The 27,500-nt window shown below is 45.7% G+C and overlaps 1 protein-coding gene across 1 annotated transcript in view; it reads left to right on the top strand.

Moving 5' to 3' along the window:
• The window catches only part of megf11 (multiple EGF-like-domains 11), a gene marked incomplete at its 5' end in the record, with an annotated part of 215,223 nt that overhangs the window by 167,790 nt on the left and 19,933 nt on the right, over positions 1–27,500 (top strand). Inside the window, 4 exons of the mRNA XM_084334568.1 lie at positions 13,236–13,364; positions 14,070–14,198; positions 25,887–26,015; positions 26,147–26,275. Of these exons, the coding sequence (XP_084190694.1) occupies positions 13,236–13,364; positions 14,070–14,198; positions 25,887–26,015; positions 26,147–26,275 (516 nt within the window). The remainder of the gene's footprint in view (positions 1–13,235; positions 13,365–14,069; positions 14,199–25,886; positions 26,016–26,146; positions 26,276–27,500) is intronic.

Below are 27,500 nucleotides of genomic sequence, written 5' to 3'. Positions count from 1 at the left end.
CTCCCCCTGCCTCCTCCTCTACCCCCCCTGCCTCCTCCTCTACCCCCCCTGCCTCCTCCTCTACCTCCTCCTCTACCCCCCCTGCCTCCTCCTCTACCTCCTCCTCTACCTCCCCCTGCCTCCTCCTCTACCTCCTCCTCTACCCCCCCTGCCTCCTCCTCTACCTCCTCCTCTACCCCCCCCCTGCCTCCTCCTCTACCTCCTCCTCTACCTCCCCCTGCCTCCTCCTCTACCTCCTCCTCTACCCCCCCCTGCCTCCTCCTCTACCTCCTCCTCTACCTCCCCCTGCCTCCTCCTCTACCTCCTCCTCTACCTCCCCCTGCCTCCTCCTCTCCTCCTCTACCTCCCCCTGCCTCCTCTTCTACCTTCTCCTCTACCTCCTCCTCTACCTCCCCCTGCCTCCTCCTCTATCTCCCCTGCCTCCTCCTCTACCTTCTCCTCTACCTCCTCCTCTACCTCCCCCTGCCTCCTCCTCTACCCCCCCTGCCTCCTCCTCTACCTCCTCCTCTACCCCCCCTGCCTCCTCCTCTACCTCCTCCTCTACCCCCCCTGCCTCCTCCTCTACCTCCTCCTCTACCTCCCCTGCCTCCTCCTCTACCTCCTCCTCTACCCCCCCTGCCTCCTCCTCTACCTCCTCCTCTACCTCCCCCTGCCTCCTCCTCTACCTCCTCCTCTACCTCCTCCTGCCTCCTCCTCTCCTCCTCTACCTCCCCCTGCCTCCTCCTCTACCCCCCCCTGCCTCCTCCTCTACCCCCCCCTGCCTCCTCCTCTACCCCCCCCTGCCTCCTCCTCTACCCCCCCCTGCCTCCTCCTCTACCTCCTCCTCTACCCCCCCTGCCTCCTCCTCTACCTCCTCCTCTACCCCCCCTGCCTCCTCCTCTACCTCCTCCTCTACCCCCCCTGCCTCCTCCTCTACCCCCCCTGCCTCCTCCTCTACCCCCCTTGCCTCCTCCTCTACCTCCCCCTGCCTCCTCCTCTACCCCCCTTGCCTCCTCCTCTACCCCCCCTGCCTCCTCATCTACCTCCCCCTGGCTCCCCCTCTACCTCCCCCTGCATCCTCCTCTACCTCCTCCTCTGTCTCCCCCTCTACCTCCCCCTCCCCCTCCTCCTCTACCTCCCCTGCTGTCTCCCCATCTACCTCCCCTTCTGTCTCCTCCTCTACCTCCCCCTCTACCTCCTCCTCTGTCTTCCCCTCTACCTCCCCCTCTGTCTTCCCCTCTACCTCCCCTGCTGTCTCCCCATCTACCTCCCCCTCTGTCTCCCCATCAACATCCCCTTCTGTCTCCTCCTCTACCTCCCCCTCTACCTCCTCCTCTGTCTTCCCCTCTACCTCCCCCTCTGTCTCCCCATCAACCTCCTCCTCTGTCTTCCCCTCTACCTCCCCTTCTGTCTCCTCCTCTACCTCCCCTTCTGTCTCCTCCTCTACCTCCCCCTCTGTCTCCCCATCTACTTCCTCTCTGTCTCCCCATCTACATCCCCCTCTGTCTCCCCCTCTACCTCCCCCTCTGTCTCCCCCTCTACCTCCCCCTCTGTCTCCGCATCTACCTCCCCCTCTGTCTCCCCCTCTACCTCCCCCTCTGTCTCCCCCTCTACCTCCCCCTCTGTCTCCTCCTCTACCTCCCCTTCTGTCTCCCCCTCTACCTCCCCCTCTGTCTCCCCCTCTACCTCCCCCTGGCTCCCCCTCTACCTCCTCCTCTGTCTCCCCCTCTACCTCCCCCTCTGTCTCCCCCTCTACCTCCCCTTCTGTCTCCCCCTCTACCTCCCCCTCTGTCTCCCCATCTACTTCCTCTCTGTCTCCCCATCTACCTCCCCCTATGTCTCCCCCTCTACCTCCCCCCCTGTCTCCCCCTCTACCTCCCCCCCTGTCTCCCCCTCTACCTCCTCTCTGTCTCCCCCTGAGTCTCTCCCGCTGTCTGCTTGTTGTTGTGTTTGGTGTTTGGTTGTGTTGGATTGTTTACTGGATGAAGGTAAGTGGAAAGATTGGTATGTGGTATGTTACGATATGATTATTATTATTATTATTATTATTATTATTATTATTATTATTATTATTATTATTATTATTATTATTATTATTATTATTATTATTATTACTATTATTATTATTATTATTATTATTATTATTATTATTATTATTATTATTATTATTATTATTATTACTAGTATTATTATTATTGTCATCATTATTATTGCCATTGGTATTATTATTAATATTAGCATTATTATCATAATCATCATAATTATTACTGTTATTATTATTGTCATCATCATTATTATTATTATTATTGTTGTTGACAACATCCATAACAGGCAATGGTTAGATGATGATGTCAACTGAATATTTAATGACTTGACATTTAACAGGGAAAAGATTACGGCGTATGATTTCTTTCATATTCCCGGTAAGCATTTAGATAACATGGCGTATGGGGAAAGTTCAACAGTTCGAACATTTCTTTTGAAATAACAATCCACTGATGATCGTGATGTCATTTTTTAATCTGTTACATAACGAAAACTGTCACTCAGTATATGAAAGGTATACTGTAGTTTGTTAGTGTTTAAATAATATTTATTAAAGTACTACCTATACATCTTATTTCATAGTATTCGGGGGGACTTTTGCATCAAGCATAAAAGGAAGCCTTCAGATAATAATACCCTAATGGACAACCTGCTGTAACTCCCATAGGGCTGGTTAAAAAAATACATTTTCACCATTTGAATCAATCTTCATTTGCATAATCTCATATTGATTCATAAAATCCCAAATCAATCATAATATATTTATACATTTTAACATGATATTATATTGACTGCTGTAGTGTATTGGTCTCTGATAATCTCATTCATTCTTTCATATCCAAGCAAAACTGGTATCCCTAACCGGTTAGAAATATCCCTATCCAAATCGATATCGAATCGGGAAATCGAATCGGGACCTTGTGAATCTGAACCGAATTGAATTGGGAAATCAGTGGCGATACCCGGCCCTACCAGCCACCTCCCAGGCTTCATACTTCAATTGACATTATCAGTGCATCCTGGACAAACAACCTTCAGTGGAAATCTGAATATTGCTGATGCCCATCTTTTGGAGAGACACAAACAGAGAATATGTCAAGTCAATATTGGCATCTTCCCTCTAATTCAGCCAAGAGACTTGCATGCAAATGGCTTTGCAGAGACACATTGAATGACAGAGAAGCCAGGCAAGTGTGTGTGTGTGTGTGTGTGTGTGTGTGTGTGTGTGTGTGTGTGTGTGTGTGTGTGTGTGTGTGTGTGTGTGTGTGTGTGTGTGTGTGTGTGTGTGTGTGTGTGTGTGCGTGCGTGCGTGCGTGCGTGCGTGCGTGCGTGCGTGCGTGCGTGCGTGCGTGCGTGTGTGTGTGTGATTGTACTTTCCTTGTTGTATTTTAGTCTTACTGATACAGTTAAAGCTGCAGTAGGCAACTTTGGAGAAATTAGCAAGAGTGAGTTCACCTGCCCAGCAGAAATAGAGCTAAGCTCCACATCACTTGTCAAGGCTCGCCCATGCACCGCGGAAAGGTTGTCCACAGACTCCCAGAGGCACCAGCAGCTTTAAGCTGAATATTTTTCTTTTACGTAATAATACAAAATATTTCTGATCGGCAGGTGGTTTTGCACATCGTGTGTACTTGACGAGGAACGTAATGGTGGATTCTTCAATGCAACTCCGGGAAAATCATACACAAAAAGATCTGATTGGCCAAAAACAAGTGGTCACTTTCCTCATCAAAAAGTAGGACACACATTGTGCAAAACCACCTGCTGATCAGAGGCTGGGAAATATTGTTCATTATTATTATTTTATTTAAATTTTGTATTCAGCTGGTGCCTCTGGGAGTCTGTGGAAAACATGCACTGGCTTGAAACGTGATGCAGAGCTTAGCTTTATTTCTGCTGGGCAGGTAAACTCACTCTTGCTAATTTCTCCAAAGTTGCCTATACTGCAGCTTTAAACTCAATCTTGGTTCAGCGAACTTAAGCCAGTTTGTTTGTGTGTGTGTGTGTGTGTGTGTGTGTGTGTGTGTGTGTGTGTGTGTGTGTGTGTGTGTGTGTGTGTGTGTGTGTGTGTGTGTGTGTGTGTGTGTGTGTGTGTGTGTGTGTGTGTGTGTGTTAGAGAGAGAGGTGAGAGAGTTGATAATTTACTCTTTGAGTACATATTTAAGTATGCTTTATGTTTAGTGCTTTGCACAGGAGTTCACATTGTACAATACATATCACAATACATCCTATCAATAGGATGAAAGAACCTCCAGAATGTACTCATTCCACCTTCATCATTCCACCTGCCTCATTGCACCTTCATCATGCCTGTAAACAGCAATGACCTACTTCAAGGTCTCAGTCTGAGCCTGTCAGAGTTGGTTGTGTTGTATTAACACAGTGAAGGAGACTGTTTTGATTTGAACCCAAAGCAAGATAGAGACATAGTATAGCTGTACAGTAGCCGATGTTCATTCTCCCACCCCTCTGACTGTTCAGTGGTTAAATATTGGGAATGAATATACATTATAGTCCCCAGATGTATTTGTGCGTGTGTGTGAGTCTGTGTTAAGGTGGAAGTGTGTCCTCCATTTTGTGTTATTGGCCGTGGTGCAGTCGTAAATGGGAAGAAGTTATCCACATGCAAATGTACTGTAGATATTGCTTCTCCAAATTATTTACCCATCTTTTTTCTTTCTTTTTTTTAAATATAAATTACCGAAAAGGGAGAGGGAGTTATCGGAAATTCTCTTTCATGGCTTTGAGAGATGTCTCGTGAATACAAATTTAAAAGGAGGAGGAACAAATGAAAATGAGACGGCGCTAATTTGTCAGGACCGTAATTAATGGTGAACGTCAGAACGTGCCTCTCAGCACCAAGGTGTCCGGACGCACATAAACTATCTTCCGCTCGTTCAGCGTGTCCTCGGTCGGCCTGTGCCTAGCGCACGAAGCAGGCTGACGAAGTGTGGTGGGGGGGGGGGGGGGGGGGGCGAATCCCCAGTGGGCGCAGCATGGGGGCGCCTGCCTTACAGCCTAATGACAACCCGCTTGAAGGGGCTTGAAAGAGCGTTCATGACGAGGGAAAAGACAGTTGAAATGTAATCATTAAAATCACCCCACATCTAAATGAGTCAGACTCTCTATCTCTCTCTCTCACACACACAGGCAGACAGCTCATCTGATCTACAGTATCACTGCTCCCTTTTTATTCTCTCTTCATAGTAGACCCTTGACATGTCTGTCAGTGTAGCCTACACTGTAAAAAATTAATTTAAAAATATCATGGGAAATTCACTGTATTATTTTACAGATTACCTTTGTTTTGTAAGTGTAAATACCATATAAATACAGTAAATTACCTTTTATCAAAATATTAACCATTAAATAAAGGTTGTAATCTGTAAATGTATTTGATTTTACTGTAATTTGACAGTAAGTATTTGGAAACCATTGCTGCCAGACATTTACCGTTATTTTACAGTCTTCTGAGCGCAGCACTGTTAACAGATGCCAGAGACACAGTCAAGTGGACAGAAAAACAGACAAGACAGACAGACAGACAGACAGACAGACAGACAGACAGACAGACAGACAGACAGACAGACAGACAGACAGACAGACAGACAGACAGACAGACAGACAGACAGACAGACAGACAGACAGACAGACAGACAGACAGACAGACAGACAGACAGACAGGCAGACTCACTCACTCACTCACTCACTCACTCACCCACTCACTCACTCACTCACTCACTCACTCACTCACTCACTCACTCACTCACTCACTCACTCACTCACTCACTCACTCACTCACTTGAAGAACGAACGAACGATAGTGTGTACATCTATCTAACAACTATATTGTTGCTTGGTCTTGCTTGCCGTCGTCATGCGACCTGGTTGTGTTGTTGGCACCACAGTCCAGGATGAAAAAGCGGCAGAAGTTTCACGGAAAATTACCTCTTTTATTGAGGGACACATTTTATGACGTGTCGACATGACGTCTTTTATTGACAGGGTGAATTGAAATGTTAATTTGGGTGAATAGAGGGTCTATTGTAATTCTGTGGGCATCCGTCATGCCACTGTGTTATCGGTGAGTCAGAGTGTGACATTTAAGTTACAGTATATAACCAGACCTGCAGTGCAAACTGATAAGAGGTGAAAAGGTGACATGTTTACAAACCTGTAGGGGTTTGTGGGCATTGTCCCCCAGAAGAAAATCGTTGTGATTTTTTAAGTTAGACAAGCAGATACATACCCTTTTCTTCTCTGTGCATGCATTAGGCTTAGGGAACAGCCGCACCGTTAGCCTAGCTTAGCGTCATTCACTGGAAGTAGGTGTGCCAGTGTAGCCTAGTTCCCAACAGTCACGAAATACACTCCAAATACAACTCCAAAACTTTCCTGTAAACATGTTGTGACCTGTGTATTTACCATGTGGAGAAAAAAAATAATACAATTTGACATTTTGAAAAACTGGGCTTTTGAGGTGATGAAATCACTGCTGAATATCTGCTTGTCTAACTCCAGGGTATATGGCAAATAAGCTAATTTCCCAAAAAGTTGGCGTGTTCCTTTAAGTCAGGCTGTGGTTATTTTTCGTATATCTTTGCGCTCTGCTCTATTGGAACTGTCCCTTTAATCATATGCTATCATGAAAACTTTCAACTACATGCACGCTCCTCACCTGCCTGGCCACGCCCACATTCGCTCACACATAAGCTCCTTCCCTACTTTCACCACTGTGAAGTCCGTGTATAGCACCGCTTCAAGATCAGTGCTTTAAAGGGGAACTATTTTACTATTTCTTTCACTATTTGGGCACTTTTACACAATTCCTGTGAGTCTATGGAACACCTCTGTAATATATATTTTTTTTTTATTCATTGTTTTGTATTTCTAATCAAGTCCTCAAAAACAGCATTTTTCTACCTCAAGATTTCGAGCTGTTTTGAGCCTGGGCTCCTAAACCACTGCGCCGGGCCTGCTGAGCGTCGTGTTCGCCTGAACATTAACATGCAGCAGTGACTATATGACATCACATATAGGCACATTTTCAAACGACTCAGTTCAGTGAGGGTGAATATTGTGAGAGGAGAATTGGAAGAATGCACCAATATGAGAATTTTGAGACATAGATCATATTAATATAAGTTCACATAGCTAGGAAACAATGCTAAACACTCAAAAAGGCCATTTATAAGATAGTTCCCCTTTAAAGTAGTTAGTTATAGGAGCTGTGTTGGCATCGTCTTTTGTTTCTCCCTCTCTCACTAATTTACGGGAGAAAGAAAGGAAATGTCGTCACCACCGGAGAGTCTAGAGGATTATTCTGATCTTCACCGGCGCTTCACATTTGGGCTTCCTCAGGGCGTAGTGGGGCTTGCCTGCTCCACGTTTGTGGCAGGCAGGTGAGCCTCAGAGGTGTGAGTGCCAGCCATTAACATTGGAAACATGGTTAAATGCCACCATCCACTTCAATGATAGCGTTGTGAACACATAATCTCTGTCTTACATTATGGCTATGTGTCTAATCTGCCTGTCGCTTATCAATGACTTGTTTGCAGTCAACATTGTCAAAAACGGATTGTTTTTTAATCGGTTCATTTTCGTTTTATAGCATTTTGAAAAGCCCTCGTTTTTCAGGAAAATATATAGATTCCGTGATAAAAGGCATTTACTGGAATATTCTAGCATACACAAAAACGTTGTAATTTTTCTGCCTATTTATGAATCGTTTTCAAATAAACGCTAGATTATCGATAGTATATGTGTACTTATGCACGCTATAGAGGCCGGCTGAAAAATCTATTCTCTCATTTCCTCATCAGCGATCACCGCACACACACACACACACGCACAGGGCAAACGCTTATATCTCTGTGAAAACAGCTCTGATTATCCTAAGACTGGTAAAATAAATTCCTTACCTGAGATCAGATGTTATCCAAAAAGATTATTCCAATTCCTGATCGCCATTCCAAATATCGATCACGCTTATTGATTACAGTGTTGAGTCCTGTAAATACATAATCCACGCGTTTTCCGGGCCGGTGAGCACAATCGATCCTTCAGTTGGCCTTGACGGAAAAGTAAAATGAGGAAACTGGCCATCCCCCCTGCATCAGTGTAAAGTAATGGGGTGCAGTACCACAGGGAGAGATGATAGGGGGAGCGGTATCTTCCCAATTGAGCTCAGAGAGACTCTGCAGCACTAACCCAAGGCTCGATTGATGAAATATGAATTCAAATCGCCAATAAAAAAAAACTACAAACAAACGCTATATAGCGTCGGGGGCACTCAAAGGTCGGCATGAACTAATGACAAAAATCGTCCGTGGCACTCAATGTGTTAAGGGTAAAGGTAAAAAATAGCAGGTGGCAAGTTTTTCGCACGTAAGCCAGAGCCGTGGATAAAGCCAGTTTTTTACACAAACAAGGTTATCGGCTGAGGTTGGCGTGCATGATGTAAAGCTTTTACTCTACAGGTAAGTATGTGCTTTCATGTAGCGCGCTATGCAACTGGTGTCACGGCTCTGCTTTTTTATGGCGTTGTATCAGGGGTGAGGTGTTGAGGGGGGTGGACAGAATAAACCTCCCCCCGGATATACAGTAGTTATATCCTTTACGAAACTGATTGGCCGGGAGGTTGTGCCTTTCTGCCTATCAGTTTCCCTGACGAGGGTGTTCTCTCTCACGTCACGGGAAAGGGGGGGGGGGGATTTCCCTGTTTCCCACACCAAATTAGGATAGGTGCAACACGGGATTCCCCCGGCCATTTGAAGACGTCACAGGCGCGTTTTCTTATTGGCCGTGAGTTACAGGGCCTGTCATTGTAAAGGAGGGGATGCAATGCACTCGAGACTATTAGTTCTTCTGCTCTGCTCCCTAACAGTAGTGTATATTGGGCCGTTTTGAGTTTTCAGAGCCTCCTCAGGGAGTTTCAGAGCCTCCTCAGAGAGTTTCAGAGCCTCCTCCTCAGAGAATTTCAGAGCCTCCTCAGAGAGTTTCAGAGCCTCCTCCTCAGAGAGTGTCAGAGCCTCCTCCTCAGAGAGTTTCAGAGCCTCCTCATTAGAGAGTTTCAGAGCCTCCTCCTCAGGGAGTTTCAGAACCTCCTCAGAGAGTTTCAGAGCCTCCTCCTCAGAGACTTTCAGAGCCTCCTCAGAGGGTTTCAGAGCCTCCTCAGAGGAGCCTCAGAGGAGCCTGCTCCTCAGAGAGTCTTAGTCTACTTAGTCCAATTGTTACATGAACCTTTTCAATTGTTTTACTCACGTTGAGGTCTCTCTGGGAAAACCGCTGTCTTCCCATTTTACATAAAAAGCAGAATTGACGCAGTTGTTATTCCCAGGCTCGTCGTATGAGAGCCTGTGTCTGTGTCTCTAGTACCGGCTTCCTGCTGCTCGTCCCAGACAGCGAGGGGAAACATTGTGGGGCTCTTTCTTGTTAGAAATTCGCTGTCACTGTTCTCGGGTTCTTTACGAGCATACACGCTGTTTCATAAATCAGCGTTTGGTCTTATGAGACCGATCAGTGCTGGCCCAGGGTGTTTTTCAATGATTAAATCCGCTTTTTGGGACCGCCTCGCCTTGGTTGCCCAACATCATAAAAACAGTGTTTTTTATGCGGTCGGCTGGGAAGGAGATTTTTGTCTCTACCGAGCGCCAGTGCACTAGGTTAGACTCGAGGACTCGTGTGCATCTCCGGGGGGAGATGACGGAGTAGATCAAACATTGGCAGGGGGTTTCACGCCCGTTAGGTGGGCCACCGGGAGCAGTGCGTTCGCGTACTGACCGCCTTGGTGGCACCCTCTGTGATGTTTTGGATCGACACACGTACCTACCCCCCTCTTAGGACTCGGGCGGCGGCGTGCCAAGGGCACTGGACTTGTCCTGGTCACGCCGGACCGGATCAGTTTAACCCGTTGTCCGCCGGGGCGCAGACAAGTTCTGATACCCCGAAGGACCCTGAGCTTTTCCGGGGGGGAAATGCCTGCTAAACCGGGGAAGGGGAGGCTGCTTCTGTCAACTCCTCTATGCATCCCTGTGTAGGTCCCGGTCCTCCAGGCCCAGGTTGGGCCTTGCCCTCGTTGACCTGTTGGCCTGGGTTAACCCTTTTTAAACCTGAAACGCCTTGAACTGCATTGTATAGCCTGTGTATACTCGCAGTTATGTTTCCGGGGTTTCTTAATGGGTTAAGGGAGCAACCATTTTCTGTTAATAAACATAGGGGGGTGGTTGACTCCCCGGTGTGTTGGTAGCAGAGTCGACTCTCTGGTTGAGCCCGGGTCTGACCCCGGCTGCCCGAGAGTATGCCCCTGCATGTTTCGTGACGTCTGCCAATTGTGTCAAACTCTTTCTCTCAACCTCGACCCCGCAGGATTAATAAATTGGCAGGGTCAGGGTTCGTGGTGGAATCTGTTCGCTGGCGGAGTTAGCTAACTCCGACTCCGCGAGGTTCGTGGCCCCATGAGATTGTGACATGGTGCACGGCATACCGAACACCCTTTCCGCCGGGATACTGTTCTTACAGTAAGCCCCTTAGGCGCCTGTCTAGTCCGCAGTGCTCCGGGCGCAGGTCGAGTTCTGCTCTTAAGACCTGTCGACCTGGATTGAGGGATCAACCTCCTTGGAGGGTTGTCTCCCCGGCGCGCCAGCTGGCCCCACGACATTGTGGGGGGGAAGCCTCCTTGGGAGCGCTTCGGAGCGGCGTGCCAGGGGGAGAAGGGCCTTCACCTATTTTAGGCCCTGTCCGATACGCTGGCGATGTGGGGGGTGGTGTCACCAGTGACCGTCTGGTGGGGTCTTGATGCCGCGCATTGCCGCGGCCTCGTTGACCTCACCAGGCCCCATCAGGGGGTCCTTGCCACGGGGTTGGGGCTTTTTGACCCCGACCCGCGATGTTGGGGGCTGTGACAGTTTTTTTTTTGCTTCACGTCCGTTCCCTGGTGGCGTGCGGGATGCGTGTCCGAGTAGTCGCGGGCCCTTCTATACGAAGGTAAGTCCCACGGTCTGCTCACCCTGTGCATTTGAGGGGGCTTTCACACTCAGCCTTTTGTATCGAATCACCGTCCCGGAGCACGGGGGGCAGTGTTCTCACTCACCACTTTTGGGGTGCGAGTCGGCGCTGAATCGTTTCACCCCCCGCTGAACGGGACCAGCTGGCAGAGGTGGTCTCGGGGTCGGTCCCGGGAGAACGGGGGGTGTGGCTTTGCGAGCTTGTACCTTTTCACGGGCGTGGCGCCTGGTGCTGACATAACGTCATAAATTTTGTTTGCCATTGCTATGTCTATAACATTGTTCGAATGCATTTATTTCTATTAGACCAGTGGTGCCCAACAAGTCGGCCGTGGTCGACCAGTAGATCGCTCAAAACGCTCAAAAGCGGACTCTACAACACCATCCATTCGTGATAAAATATAACTTCATATTTATTGGCAATTTGTTCATTTTATATCAACATCCAGAGTCCGCAGTCGTGTTAAGACATTCCCGTTTACATTTTCGGTCGACCAGTAGATCAATGACATTCAATATAATCGATGCGAGCAATGTTACTAGTATGTTGCAGTAACGTTAGCGTTAGCCGTTAGCTTAGCGTTATTGTTAACGCTGCAAAACGATCAAAAGCGGGCTCTACAACAGAGTTCCATTCGTGAGAAAAGGGGGGTGGGTTATATTGACAAGGCTTGACAACAGAGGTTCAAATATAACTTCATATTTATTAGTTATTTGTATCTTTATATCAACATCCATTCTCCAGTCTCCGTGTGAACACTTCCTGTGTTTACATTTCGAGCGTGACATCATCGACTACGGCAAGCTTACAAGCTCAAAACGCAAACCGTAAACAAAACCCAGAGCGCACCCAGAATGAAGTGTGTACACAAACTAGAGGGGGGAGAGGGGGGGGGGGAGTTCGGATCAGATCTCGGTACGGGAAGAACGGAACGAAATAGAAACGAATAGAGTGAGTGAGAAAGGGCCCTGAGGTACTGTTCCCTCTTCGCACAGTTCGGGTCCGGTCTCCCTCCCGCCCCTCGCTAGGGGGGGGCGGGGGGGGCCCGGATCCTCCCCGGTATTCTGATGGTTGTAGGGGACCTCAGCGGGTACATCTGTCGGGCTTTCTGCTCTGCTCCACTCTTGTGTTCCAATAGAGCAGAGCCAAAGCTATACGAAAAATAACGAAGGTTATCCTATAACCCTAGTTATATGAGTATAGCGAGCGCTCTGCTCTGACTCACTGAGGACCCCACATGTCTTCCGTTTCGGCGGTGAAAGACTGGGGAAGGAGCTGGTAGTATGGCCATGGCCCTGCTTATGTGTGAGCGGATGTGGGCGTGGCCAGGCAGGTGAGGAGCGTGCATGTGGTTGAAAGTTTTCATGATAGCATATGATTAAAGGGACAGTTCCAGTAGAGCAGAGCGCTCGCTATACTCATATAACTAGGGTTATAGGATAACCTTCGTTCTAGTTCCTAAACAGTTGCTCTCCTCTATAATCAGTTGAAGAGCACACTAACATCCACAAGAGAAATATCAGCTACAGTGTGTTATTCGTCTTGGTATATAACATGCTAATGTGTCCCAAGTTTTATCCTAAGAGGTATTGGTGGATTTTGTCATTAGATGCATGGTATGTCTGTCTCTATCTGCCCAAACGGAGTTGTGAAAATTTGACTTTTCACTTAGATCAATATGTCCTGTTTAAAATATGTCCCATTTCGACCTATTGGATCGAAAGTTCATATTTTGCACTCAAGATTTACCTATCTCAAACTCCAACCTCTTTTCTTGATCATCAAATCACGGCTGTTGCTTCCCTCGCACAAATGCATCAAATATTAACTATTAAAAAATATATAATTTCAGAAAAGTAATGAAATTCTAAATTGATTGCAATTCGAATAATAATAATTCATAATAAAATTCATCCACTATGATTAACCTTATTTCAATTATCTAAAATTACAAAATCGAATACATGTATAACACTATCTTACAAAGAGAAAACCTTTTGAGAACACACTTGTAATGTAAAAAGCAATCACCTGTTTTGTCCAAAGTATCTGCAATCAATCGCTGTGTTTCTTACAGTAATGGTGGTAACCGATTACCAATTTATCTGTACTCAGATTACTGTCATCAAAGGTACATGTACTCCACTACTCCCCCTGTGAGCCTGTGTGTGTTGTAACAATGCAGTTCTTCGTGTGTCGTCTAGTCTGTCTCGGTGGCAGGTACGGTCAGGGCTGTGCTGAGGTCTGCCTCTGCACCAACAACGGCACCTGTAACCCCATCGATGGCTCATGCCAGTGCTTCTCGGGCTGGATCGGAGAGGACTGCTCCCAGGGTAATAAATGCTCTCTCTCTCTCTCTCTCTCCCCCCTTCTCACTCGTTCTCTCTCGTTCCATCCCCCCTCCTCTCATGTTCCACGGCCCCTCCTCGTGTCTCCCCCGCATTTACCTCCTGTGTGCACATTAATCACTTTCATGACGCTCTACATCCCAGGAGCTGCTCATAACCCCTGGCCGATGTAAAACAGACAGCTCAGTTAAATGATTATTGTAACGCATTATGTTCTGAGATTTAAAGCACGGCAGGGCAGACATTTGAGACAGAGGTTAGAGCCGTCATGTTGCAGAAAACTGATAAGTCTATTCCAATTTTATACTGTGGGTTATTCCAAATTACAATTTAATATACATTTTAGGATGCTTTTAGAGTAGGCTACAACAGTGGGTTTACTGAAAGGTTGTGTGTATGTCTCGTCTGTCTGTCAGTGACTCTGTGGAATGATATGTGTCATAATGAACATTCATGTCCAGGGCATGTGTGTGTATGACGATGTACACACTATTGTGAGTGAGTGAGTGAGTGAGTGAGTGAGTGAGTGAGTGAGTGAGCCTGTCTGTCTGTCTGTCTGTCTGTCTGTCTGTCTGTCTGTCTGTCTGTCTGTCTGTCTGTCTGTCTGTCTGTCTGTCTGTCTGTCTGTCTGTCTGTCTGTCTGTCTTGTCTGTTTTTCTGTCCACTTGACTGTGTCTCTGGCATCTGCAGCCTGTCCTTCAGGACACTGGGGGATTGAATGTCTCAACTCGTGCAACTGTCACAACGGAGCCCAGTGCAGTGTCTCCGATGGGGAGTGCAGGTGCAGCTCCGGCTGGACGGGCCTCTACTGCACACAGCGTGAGTCTCTCCAGTTAGTAGACACACAGTGCCACCTGCTGGCATTCCAAGAGAACTGCACCCGATGACATTTATTCCGGTGCCACCTGGTACAGTATTATGAGGGGTGGTTTGAAATTGATTGATTGAAAATTGTATTAACAGATTGCAGAATGGGTACAATACAGTACAGCTCAATACACACAATTGTTAAGGGGATGCAGACCAGAGAAAGACTTTCATCGTCCCCCATTTTCAATTCATCATAACATATATGCCATACATGACATACAGATAGACAGTACTGCTACATCCAGGGCCGCCTGGGAGAAATGCGAGGCCCTGTGCGAGATTTAACGCGAGGCCCCCCCCCCCCCCCCCCCCCCAAAGGTAAAAAAAAAAAAAAAAAAAAATTATATATATATATATATATATATATATTTTTTTTTTTTATTTTCCTTTTTTTATATATATACAGTCAACATATTCTTAAATAACAGCGCTGCCCGAGGCGGGGCATGATACAGTCAACATATAGCAAAAGAGAGAGCGAGAGAGAGCTCCCGTTCTACAGTCAATATACAGTGTACAGAGAGAGAGAGAGAGAGAACATGTGTTTGTCATGTGTGTGTGTGTTAGAGAGAGACTAGAGCATGTATGACAGATTCAAAAGGACAAAGATCAAAAGAGAGAGAGAGAGAGAGAGAGAGACACATTGGAAAGAAATTGAAATGCTATTTGGCCCTAAACAGAGAGTACACAGTGGCAGAATACCTGAGCACTGTGACTGAAGATCCTTGAGCACAGCCTAGCCATCGAGAAAGGCCGCCATAGGCAGACTGTGTGTGTTAGAAAGAGAGAGGGAGAGAGAGAGAACATGTGTGTTTGTCATGTGTGTGTGTGTTAGAGAGAGACTAGAGCATGTATGACAGATTCAAAAGGACAAAGATCAACACTTAAATCCAACAAGAAGAGCAGGGTATACCAGAGAAACCAAAGCAAGGAGCCAATGGCCGACATCAGCTAAATAGGCTAGCCAGGTACTGTGAGACACCAGGCCACACACAGCTTTGGCCAATGGCCCAACGCTACCCAAGCTACACAAGCTACACAAGCTACACCATTCACACACAGCACATGTCGTATCTCCAAATGTTGTGAAGTAGCATATGTTTTGCCTGGAAAAAAACATCGTTATTAACAAAACATTCGGGAGGGGAAGGAAGGAAGAGTGGGGTAATGTCATGACATTTTCATTAATCTTAGTTACCTGCACGAGGGCGCAGGGCGAAAGGCCGCAACACAGGTCTCCACGTTGACGAAAGGCCTCTCGCTGCCTTGTCATGGTATACATGCATACAGCCAGGTGCTCTCACCACCAGGCACACACCGTTAGCGTTAGCTACTAGTAGTATTAGCTAGTCGACCAGTTTGGCTCCAGAGAGAGAGAGAGAAAGAGAGATGTCAGATCCACGGCGGGTATATAATCATAGGTTGACTCACGGTCACTCACCATAACGCAGTATCAACGTGGAAGGAGACTTTCTTGGCCCCACGGTGTAATTTCTTCTTCTTCTTCTTCGAGTACTTTCCGGCAGACTGGACACCTTTCGGCGTATTGCTGCCTAACAGATTTATCTGCTCACAAGTTATCTTCTCCTTCTTTTGAAAAGACATCCACTCGCCTCGCCCCTCTGGATAGGTTAGCTAACGCTAGTTAGCATTTAGCTAAGCTAGCTAATAGCCGACATCATGGCTCCGGCCATTTGTCCCGCTAGCGAGAGGCCTTTCGTCAACGTTCCTTGGTGACCGACCGACCGACTGATAATGATGATAATGACCGACCTCTTTCTTCGTCTTCGTCTTTGACTAAGCATAGTCAAAAGCTGCACGCTGAAAATGAAATAGTCAAAAGCAGCTGACTCACGCTGGAAGCATCTCGACTCACGCGGCGCCGGCGGGCGTACTACTGTCTACACATGACGTAAGTAAAACCACTCCCTTCGTTGAAACCTGCCTGCTGCTGCAGAACCCCAGCTGAGCTCCAATAGTGAGTATGTCTGCAGGACCCAGGAACAAGTCAGACACATTCTACAAACGTGTCTAATGTGAAATATATAAGCATATAAGCAAAACTAGATTTTAGGTCTGTGATGAAAAAGGGCCTCGCGGGAAGGGGGGCCTCGCAAAAAAAAAAAAAAAAATAATAATAATAATAATAAAAAAAAAAAAAAAAAAAATCTTTTTTGCGAGGCCCCCCTCCCGCGAGGCCCTGTGCGACCGCACTGCTCGCACACCCCCTGAGGCGGCCCTGGCTACATCTATACATTTATGACATACCAGATTTACAAATACAGTACTGTTTGTGATACAAAAAGAGTTTAAAAAAGAAAAAGAAGAGAGTATATACATTTGACGAAGAAACTGTACATTGGAAGAGGTGGGGTGGGGGGGGGGGTTGGGTAGGTGCGGTGGGGGGAGGGGGTAACTGTACATTGGAGGTGGTTGGGTGGGTGGGGTGGGGGGGGGGGTGTAACTGTACATTGGATTATCGACAAAACCTTACTTGGTCCAAGAAGAGGGTCTTGTGTATTGCTGGGTTAGGACATTTACTGTACATTGGAGGGGGTTGTGTTAGGATATTTACAGGGGCCAGTTTCGAATTGCAGTTTCCCGTAGGTGCTCCTTGAGAGTGGTTTTAAAAGTGGGTAGTGATTCACATTCCTTTACAGCTGTGGGTAGGGCGTTCCACATTGATGTGGCATAATTGCAAAACGTGTTTAGTCCCTTGAGCCGAATCTGGGTTTAACCTGATTTGTGGAGCTCCCTCTGGTGTTGTGGTCGTGGTATTCACTGACCTTTGGGAAGTATTTTGACATGTACATGGGTACCTTAGTGGTGTAGTGTATCTTGTAGACCAGGCCCATTGCAAGTTGCTGTACTCTGTCGTCTACTCTAAGCCATCCTAGGTTGTCAAAGTGGGCAGGGGTGAGGTGGGTTCTAGGAGTAAGGTCAAGCAGTAGTCTGACCAGTTTGTTTTGTGATGTTTGTAATTTAGTTTTTAGCGCCTTTGAGGTGCTTTGGTACCATGAGGTGCAAGCATAGTCATAGTACCCTGTCTTCAGGGTATTCTTGTTTACCAGAGAGGAGATCCGGTACGAGAATCGAGTTCGTTGGTTGACTTTTTTTTATTACATTGGATGCCATTTTGTCACAGGAAAGATTTGCCTCTAGGATGGAACCTAGGTATGTAATTTCATCTTTCCTTGTGACAATATTGTCACCCACTGTAACTGAGAAGCCGTCGGTCTTGCTGAGTTTGTTATTTGAACAGAAGAGAATGGACTGTTTTGCCCAGGTGTAATGATAGTTTGTTATCATCGAGCCATATGCAGATTTTGCCTAGTTCCGAGCTGAGGGTTTTTTCAACCTTGTTCTTGTCAGAGACCAGCAGGGCTGAGTTGTCCGCGAACAGGAACAAGTTGCAGTCACAAGCTGACGATGTGTCATTTGCATAAATTAGGAACAGTAGCGGTCCTCGTATGCTTCCTTGTGGAACACCACAGCTCACTGGGAGGGGGGGGATAAGGTACTGTTTATCTCCACCATCTGTTCTCTCCCCTCCAGGTAGGATTGCATCCAGCTCACTGATAGACTATCAAAACTAGGGATGTCCGATATTATCGGCCGACCGATATTATCGGCCGATATCGGCAGTAAAATGTGATATCGGAAAATATTGGTATCGGTAAAAAAAAAAAAAAAAAAAAAAAAAATTTAACATTTATTTAACCTTTATTTACCCAGGCAAGCAAGTAAGAACCAATTCGTATTTTATTTATTGTCAAAAGTATGCATGTTGGTTTAATTCAACAACAAGAGATATGTAATGTTAATTTTTACTTTTTTAATTATCATATTTTGCACAGATAATGCTTACATTTAGAAAGCCTTTTGAATGCATCCAGTGAAATTATTAGTTACCTGAAATTATTCAGTTTTTTTGGGGGGAAACCCTGCATATATCGGTATCGGTTGATATCGGTATCGGTATCGATATCGAAATTAAGAGTTGGACAATATCGGAATATCGGTATCGGTAAAAAAGCCAATATCGAGCATCCCTAATCAAAACCAATTGCTTTTAGCTTGTCAATCAGAATGGTGTGATTGACAGTGTCGAAGGCCTTTTGTAGGTCCAGCATGACCATGCCGCAGTATTTGCCCGCGTCCACCTCTTGTTTGATGTGGTCGTTTAAATAGAGAAGGCATGTGAAGCCAGATTGGAATTCGTAGATTTGATTTTTTTTCTGCAATGTACTTTTCTACCTGTTCGTATACTATTTTTTCCATGGCTTTCAAGATGGAGGTAAGGATAGAAATAGGGCGGTAGTGGGTCTAATTTGCTGCGCTTTTTGTGAAGGGGTGTTACTCTCGCAATTTTGAAGTCTTTGGGTACGTGTCCCTGTTTTATGGAGAGGTTTATTATGTGTGTGATGACTGGGGTTATGGCGGCTGCTGAGTCTTGGAGGGGATATTGTCATGGCCATGGCCTTGTTAGGTTGGAGGGCACTCAGCTGTACCTCAGCTGTTGCTACCATTTCTAGTTTGAAATCGTCTTTGCGGACCCCTAGGTTTTTTTAGTGGGCTATGATGATCAATCCGGCTTCAACATGGACGGTCGCATTTTACGTAGCTCCCGTAACCAACGCAACAGAGCAACAACAAAAAAGTACTTTGCGCATTTTCTACTTTCCCTCCTGTGGATTATGGATTTGTACCTGAATTCACAACTCAAGCAGCAACTCCAGACAGAAGTGGAGGGTAGCGAAAACGTAAATCAGCAGTCCCATTGCGACTTCTACTTGTTAACGGGCACGGAGAGGAAACATCCAGCCTTCGGAGCCACGGCGATCCACGCAGTACTTACTGCAAATCCGGAACGAAAGAAATTACCCCCGGCAGGCAAGTGTAATAAGAGATCAATGTTTTTATTATATCTGCTCATGTCGGGTGACATACATCAGAACCCTGGTCCCGTAATTACACGGAACCAGAGACTACAGCAAGAAGCGATGGAGGTTCCCATCGCGACCAACAGCATCAACAACGCAACCTGTGGCTACATCCACAGCGCGGGCGGCGAAGCTCCCCCAATGACGCCACAGCAGACGAGCACACGTGAGGCAGTGACGAGAGGAGGTGAACCGAGGGTCGAAACCATGACGACCATCTCGACGCGGGATGTAAACATCTCGACGCCCGATAGCCGGCTAGCTAGCAGAGCTAACAACGAAAACAACCAGGAACGAGTCCTTTGTTGTTCCAGCACGGCGCGGGACCCGACCCCCCCCTCCCCCCTTCTTTGTTGTTCCAGCACGGCGCGGGACCCGACCCCCCCCTCCCCCCTTCCCACCCACAACAACACAGAGGAACAGATCACAAACGAACAATACTTCGAACCTGCCAACATCAATGAAATAACCAACGCCAATGGACTGAACATTTTTCACATTAACATTAACAGCTTAAAAAACAAATTGGATGAAATCAAACAAATATTCATAAATGGTAAGGCAAACATACTGTGCTTCTCAGAAACTAAGCTCGACGATTCTGTAAAAGATCCAGAGATAGAGATTGAGAACTACTCAATAATCAGGAATGATAGGAACAAACATGGAGGTGGTGTCTGTATGTACATACACAAGGACACCAAATTCATCAACAGAAATGACCTGAATCATAAATCAATTGAAACTGTATGGGTGGAAATCCTATTCGAAAGGGCGAAATCCCTACTGGTTGGCACAGTCTACAGGCCGCCAGATCATAGTGGCTTTTATGATACACTGGATGGGTGTTTAGCTGGAGTTGAGGATGTAGACAAAATTCTTATTGGAGACTGGAACACGGATATGCAACGAAAAGATGCACCCGTCTTCAAGGCCTTCAGTAGGTTTTGTGATCTGCATGGCCTCAGCCAGCTAATCACCCAACCCACACGTGTATGTGAATCAACTCAGACTACCATTGACCTCATTCTGACCTCCGACAAGTCCAAGATCTCAAATAAAGGGGTTATAGCATGTGGGTTAAGTGATCATTATATGATATTCTGTACCCGAAAAAAACTAAAACAAAAGGCTGGCTGCCACAAAACAGTCACATCTAGAGACCTCAAAACCTACTCTAGCGAGGCCTTCAACCTTGAACTGGAGAGTCTGGACTGGTCAGATGAACTCAATGGTACACTGGTTGACGAAACATGGCTTGGTTTCAAAACCAAATTCTCAGCAATACTAAACGACATGGCCCCCCTAAGAACCACCAGGGTAAAAAATCGCGCTGAGCCGTGGATGCACTCCGAAATACTGGCCGCTATGAAAACCAGAGACAAAAAATGCTCTGAGTTTCGTAAAAGTCAGTCAAAGCTTACTAAAAGCACGAGCAGTGAACTCCAAGCCCACGTGACTGAACTCAAACTAGAAAGAAACAGACTAAGAAACGACGTAAACTCCATGATCAAAACTGCAAAAAAGAATTTCATCAATGACAAAACTGAGGAAAACAAAAACAAACCACGTGAACTTTGGAAATTACTCAATAATCAACTAGGATGCAGTAAAAAACTTAAAACCAGATTCTCAAACATAAACATAAAAACGGACAACACGCTCATCACAGACAAGCTGGATGTAGCCAATTACTTAAACATTTTCTTCACAAACATAGCCACAACACTGGTAAACAAACTACCCTCCCACTCAGGGCTTTATGGGGTAGAACACATAGTAGCTTACTACAAAAACCTAGGGGTCCGCAAGGACGACTTCAAGCTGGAAATGGTAACAACAGATGAGGTACTCAATAAACTGAGCGCCCTCCAACCTAACAAGGCCACTGGCCATGACAACATCCCCTCCAAATTCCTCAGAGACTCAGCAGCCGCCATCACACCAATCATCACACACATAATAAACCTCTCCATAAAACAGGGACACGTCCCCAAGGACTTCAAAATTGCGAGGGTGACCCCTCTGCACAAAAAGGGCAGCAAATTAGACCCAGGCAACTACCGCCCTGTTTCTATTCTCACCTCCATCTCGAAAGTCATGGAAAAAATAGTCTACGAACAGGTCGAAAAGTACCTAGCGGAAAAAAATCGAATCTACGAATTCCAATCTGGCTTCAGAACATCCCACTCCACTGACACATGCCTTCTCTATTTGAATGACCACATCAAACAAGAGGTGGACGCAGGCAAATACTGCAGCATGGTCATGCTGGACCTACAAAAGGCCTTTGACACGGTCAATCACTCCATTCTGATTGACAAGCTAAAAGCAATTGGTTTTGATAGTCTATCAGTGAGCTGGATGCAATCCTACCTTGAGGGGAGGGAACAGATGGTGGAGGTAAACGGTACCCTACCCCCCCCCCCTCACAGTGAGCTGTGGTGTTCCACAAGGAAGCATACTAGGACCGCTACTGTTCCTAATTTATGCAAATGACATGTCGTCAGCTTGTGACTGCAACTTGTTCCTGTTTGCGGACGACTCAGCCCTGCTGGTCTCTGACAAGAACAAGTTACAGGTTGAAAAAACCCTCAGCTCGGAACTAGGCAGAATCTGCATATGGCTCGCTGATAACAAACTATCATTACACATGGGCAAAACAGAGTCCATTCTCTTCGGTTCAAATAACAAACTCAGCAAGACCGACGGCTTCTCAGTTACAGTGGGTGACAATATTGTCACAAGGAAAGATGAAATTACCTACCTGGGTTCCATCCTAGAGGCTAATCTCTCCTGTGACAAAATGGCATCCAATGTAATAAAAAAAGTCAACCAACGAACTCGATTCTTGTACCGGATCTCCTCTCTGGTAAACAAGAACACCCTGAAGACTCTGGCAGGAGCACTCATTCAGGGGTACTACGACTATGCTTGCACCTCATGGTACCAAAGCACCTCAAAGGCGCTAAAAACAAAATTACAAACATCTCAAAACAAACTGGTCAGACTACTGCTTGACCTTACTCCTAGAACCCACCTCACCCCTGCCCACTTTGACAACCTAGGATGGCTTAGAGTAGACGACAGAGTACAACAACTTGCAATGGGCCTGGTCTACAAGATACACTACACGACCAAGGTACCCATGTACATGTCAAAATACTTCCCAAAGGTCAGTGAATACCACGATCACAACACCAGAGGGAGCTCCACAAATCATGTTAAACCCAGATTCGGCTCAAATAAGGGACTAAACACGTTTCGCAATTATGCCACATCAATGTGGAACGCCCTACCCAAAGCTGTAAAGGAATGTGGATCACTACCCACTTTCAAAACCTCTCTCAAGGGACACCTACGGGAGACTGCAATTCAACACTGGCCCCTGTAAATATCCTAACCCAACCCCCTCCAATGTACAGTCATTTACCTAGTATGGTTTTGTCAATAGTTCAATGTACAATTGTGTTTGTTTGTACAGTGTCTCCTCCCCCCCCCCCCCTCAATGTACAGTGTTACTTGTTTATACAGTGTGCCCCCCGCCCCCCCCCCCCCCCCCCCAACCACCTCCAATGTAAATTACCCAGTATGGTTGTCAATATCCCAATGTACCCAACCCCCCCCACCCAACCTCCTCCAATGTACAGTTTCTACGTCAAATGTATATACTCCCTTTTCTTGACTCCTTCTGTATCACAAACAGTACTGTATTTGCAAATCTGGTATGTCATAAATGTATAGATGTAGCAGTACTGACTATCTGTATGTCATGTATGTCATATATGTCTATATGAATTGAAAATGGGGGACCCTGATGGAAACAAGACAAACGTCTTTCTCAGGTCTGCATCCCCTTAACAATTGTATGTATTGAGCCGTACTGTATTGTACCCATTCTGCAATCTGTTAAATAAAGTTTTCATTCATTCATTCATTCTACCCCAAAATGCCCTGAGTGGGAGGGTAGTTTGTTTACCAGTGTTGTGGCTATGTTTGTGAAGTAAATGTTTAAGTAATTGGCTACATCCAGCTTGTCTGTGATGAGTGAGTTGTCCGTCTTTATGTTTATGTTTGAAAATCTGGTTTTGAGTTTTTTACTGCAGCCTAGTTGATTATTGAGTAATTTCCAACGTTCACGTGGTTTGTTTTTGTTTTCCTCAGTTTTGTCATTGATGAAGTTCTTTTTTGCAGTTTTGATCATGGAGTTTACGTCATTTCTTAGTCTGTTTCTTTCCAGTTTGAGTTCAGTCACGTGGGCTTGGAGTTCACTGCTCGTGCTTTTGGTAAGCTTTGACTGACTTTTACGAAACTCAGAGCATTTTTTGTCTCTGGTTTTCATAGCGGCCAATATTACGGAGTGCATCCACGGCTCAGCGCGTTTTTTTACCCTGGTGGTTCTTAGGGGGGCCATGTCGTTTAGTATTGTTGAAAATTTGGTTTTGAAACCAAGCCATGTTTCTTCAACTAGTGTACCATTGAGCTCATCTGACCAGTCCAGGCTCTCCAGTTCAAGGTTAAAGGCCTCGCTAGAGTAGGTTTTGAGGTCTCTAGATGTGACTGTTTTGCGGCAGCCGGCCTTTTGTTTTAGCTTTTTGCGGGTACAGAATATCATATAATGATCACTTAACCCGCATGCTATAACCCCTTTATTGGAGTTCTTGGACTTGTCAGAGGTCAGGATGAGGTCAATGGTAGTCTGAGTTGATTCACATACACGTATAGGTTGGGTGATTAGCTGGCTGAGGCCGTGCAGATCACAAAACCTATTGAAGGATTTGAAGACGGGTGCATCTTTTTGTTGCATATCCGTGTTCCAATCCCCAATAAGAATCTTTTCTGCATCCTCAGCTCCAGCTAAGCACACATCCAGCATATCATAAAAGCCATTTTGATCTGGCGGTCTGTAAATGGTGCCGATTAGAACAGATTTAGCCCTTTCAAATAGAAGTAACAAAAATTGATGAATGAATGTGTAACCGATTAAATGAATGTGTAACCGATTAAAATGCAATCAAATCAAATAGTCACTTGATGAATTAGCAAATGATTTAATTAATTCAGAACCAAACTGAATAAAACATCATCAATAAAATGAAATAACAATCAAACGCATAATTTAAATAAACTAGACTGGTTTTATCTAATCACCTTATGTATATTTGTGTACAAATGCATTTATGATCATCACAATCTACCAAATGGTTTTAATAGTTTTTTTTCTTCTTTTTTCCTTCTTTTCGGATGTTCATTCATATGCTACACGTCAGTCCAGGGACCTGCATATACCTTATTGTGGTACTTCACTTAGGCAGTTCTCAGTGAGGTATAGAGGGTCCAATCTTTGGAATGCAGCTGATCCTATGCTGAGGAAATGTCCATCTCTGTTTATTTTTAAAGTAAACTACAAAAAAATGCTCATATCCAAAAGTAGTAGATAGATAAATAGGTCATACATGTACTGTCTGTAGGTATGCATTTGGTTATGTGGGTGGGTACTGGGTAGGTTTGTAGGCAGGTGGGTGGGTGGTTATGTATTATTATGTATGCAGTATACAGTATATGCATGTATGTACTGTGTGTATGTATGTTTGTGTTATATCTTTTGAATGTATTACTGGTATTTTTTAAATAATATGTATATTTTTGTATGTTTTGATTTTACAAAACAGGGGAAGTTCTCGATAAGCCTCTAGGCTTCTAACTTCTCCTTCACAATATGGTTATTATGTATTTTCTTTGACTTTTGTTTAACTCTGTGTTAATAAATAAATACAATACCTTGAATTAAATTCAGTGCACTGCAATTCCATTCGCCACCACTTTCATACATTTTTGTTACTTCCACCGCTCATAGTGGGCGGGGTAATTTGATTGACACATGGAGCACAAACCGTTAACGAACCGTTCAACAACGAAAGTGTCCTCGGTTTGATGAAAGTGGTGACGAAAGTGGTGGCGAATGGAATTGCGGTGCACTGAATTGAATTTCAAGGTGATTAGATAAAACCAGTCTAGTTTATTTAAATTATGTGTTTGTTTGTTATTTCATTTTATTGATGATGTTTTATTCAGTTTGGTTCTGAATTTATTAAATCATTTGCTAATTCATCAAGTGACTATTTGATTTGATTGCATTTTAATCGGTTACACATTAATTTATACATTTTTGTTACTTCCACCCCTCATACAGTTTGAGTTGACAAAGGTAATAGTTTACCTGGGGCACCTGGATGGTTTTTAGTTGGTCAATTATGTACTTAATGAGTGGCCAACATCAAAGGGTATAATATTATAATATTATTATAAGGCTATTAGAGGACCCTCTTTATGAGCTTTGCTAATAAAGCTTTCATTCTAGTCAATTTATCTAGGAACGAGACAGGTCACTTACATCATTCCATTCACAGTCATTTTCACCTTTTGTTATTATTATTAACTTTTTTTGGCGCTGCCATATTCTTGCTGTCTTGCGTGGAATCTCTCTCCCTCTAACTGTCGTTCAGTTTTCCATTACAAGTCCCACCCAATATTGTGTCAATATCACGACAACACATTTTCACGCAGACATTTCATTCCCATTCATATCAGTGTGTGTCTTCGAAACATCGACTTGATTTGACTGTTTCTTTTCCGGCTATACCGTCATGACCTGGTCACCTCGTATTCGGCTTCCCTCCCCCCTTCGTCGCAGGCTGTCCCTCAGGTTTCCATGGCAGAGATTGCTCGGAGGTGTGCCACTGTCAGAACGGCGCAGACTGCGACCACGTCATTGGCCAGTGTGCCTGTCGAACTGGCTTCATTGGGAGCAGCTGTGAGCAGAGTAAGTAGAGCAGAGAACCTGTCACTGTATAGCACTGTGTGGGTGTCCTAACTACTTTGGCTTCCCACCATCCTAAGTACCTTGCTCTGGTGAGTTTAGTGCCCCTGCTCTCTCCCTCTCTCCCTCTGCAGAATGTCCTGCAGGGACCTTTGGCTACGGGTGCCAGCAGCTCTGTGAGTGCATGAACAACGCTACTTGTGACTATGTGACTGGAACCTGCTACTGCAGTCCTGGGTATAAAGGCATACGCTGTGATCAAGGTGAGAGTACAGATAGACTCTTCTTCATGTGCTTACTGCCAACACATACATACATACACATACACATACAGACAGACAGACAGACAGACAGACAGACAGACAGACAGACAGACAGACAGACAGACAGACAGACAGACAGACAGACAGACAGACAGACAGACAGACAGACAGACAGACAGACAGACAGACAGACAGACAGACAGACAGACAGACAGACAGACAGACAGACAGACAGACAGACAGACAGACAGACAGACAGACAGACAGACAGACAGACAGACAGACAGACAGACAGACAGACAGACAGACAGACAGACAGACAGACAGACAGACAGACAGACAGACAGACAGACAGACAGACAGACAGACAGACAGACAGACAGACAGACAGACAGACAGACAGACAGACAGACAGACAGACAGACAGACAGACAGACAGACAGACAGACAGACAGACAGACAGACAGACAGACAGACAGACAGACAGACAGACAGACAGACAGACAGACAGACAGACAGACAGACAGACAGACAGACAGACAGACAGACAGACAGACAGACAGACAGACAGACAGACAGACAGACAGACAGACAGACAGACAGACAGACAGACAGACAGACAGACAGACAGACAGACAGACAGACAGACAGACAGACAGACAGACAGACAGACAGACAGACAGACAGACAGACAGACAGACAGACAGACAGACAGACAGACAGACAGACAGACAGACAGACAGACAGACAGACAGACAGACAGACAGACAGACAGACAGACAGACAGACAGACAGACAGACAGACAGACAGACAGACAGACAGACAGACAGACAGACAGACAGACAGACAGACAGACAGACAGACAGACAGACAGACAGACAGACAGACAGACAGACAGACAGACAGACAGACAGACAGACAGACAGACAGACAGACAGACAGACAGACAGACAGACAGACAGACAGACAGACAGACAGACAGACAGACAGACAGACAGACAGACAGACAGACAGACAGACAGACAGACAGACAGACAGACAGACAGACAGACAGACAGACAGACAGACAGACAGACAGACAGACAGACAGACAGACAGACAGACAGACAGACAGACAGACAGACAGACAGACAGACAGACAGACAGACAGACAGACAGACAGACAGACAGACAGACAGACAGACAGACAGACAGACAGACAGACAGACAGACAGACAGACAGAC

Source organism: Notolepis coatsorum (genome assembly GCF_963971535.1).
Source record: "Notolepis coatsorum genome assembly, chromosome: 18".
NCBI classification, from domain to species: domain Eukaryota; kingdom Metazoa; phylum Chordata; class Actinopteri; order Aulopiformes; family Paralepididae; genus Notolepis; species Notolepis coatsorum.
The sequence above is the reverse complement of the archived record's forward strand: the minus strand, read 5'-3'. Positions and strand labels throughout refer to the sequence as shown.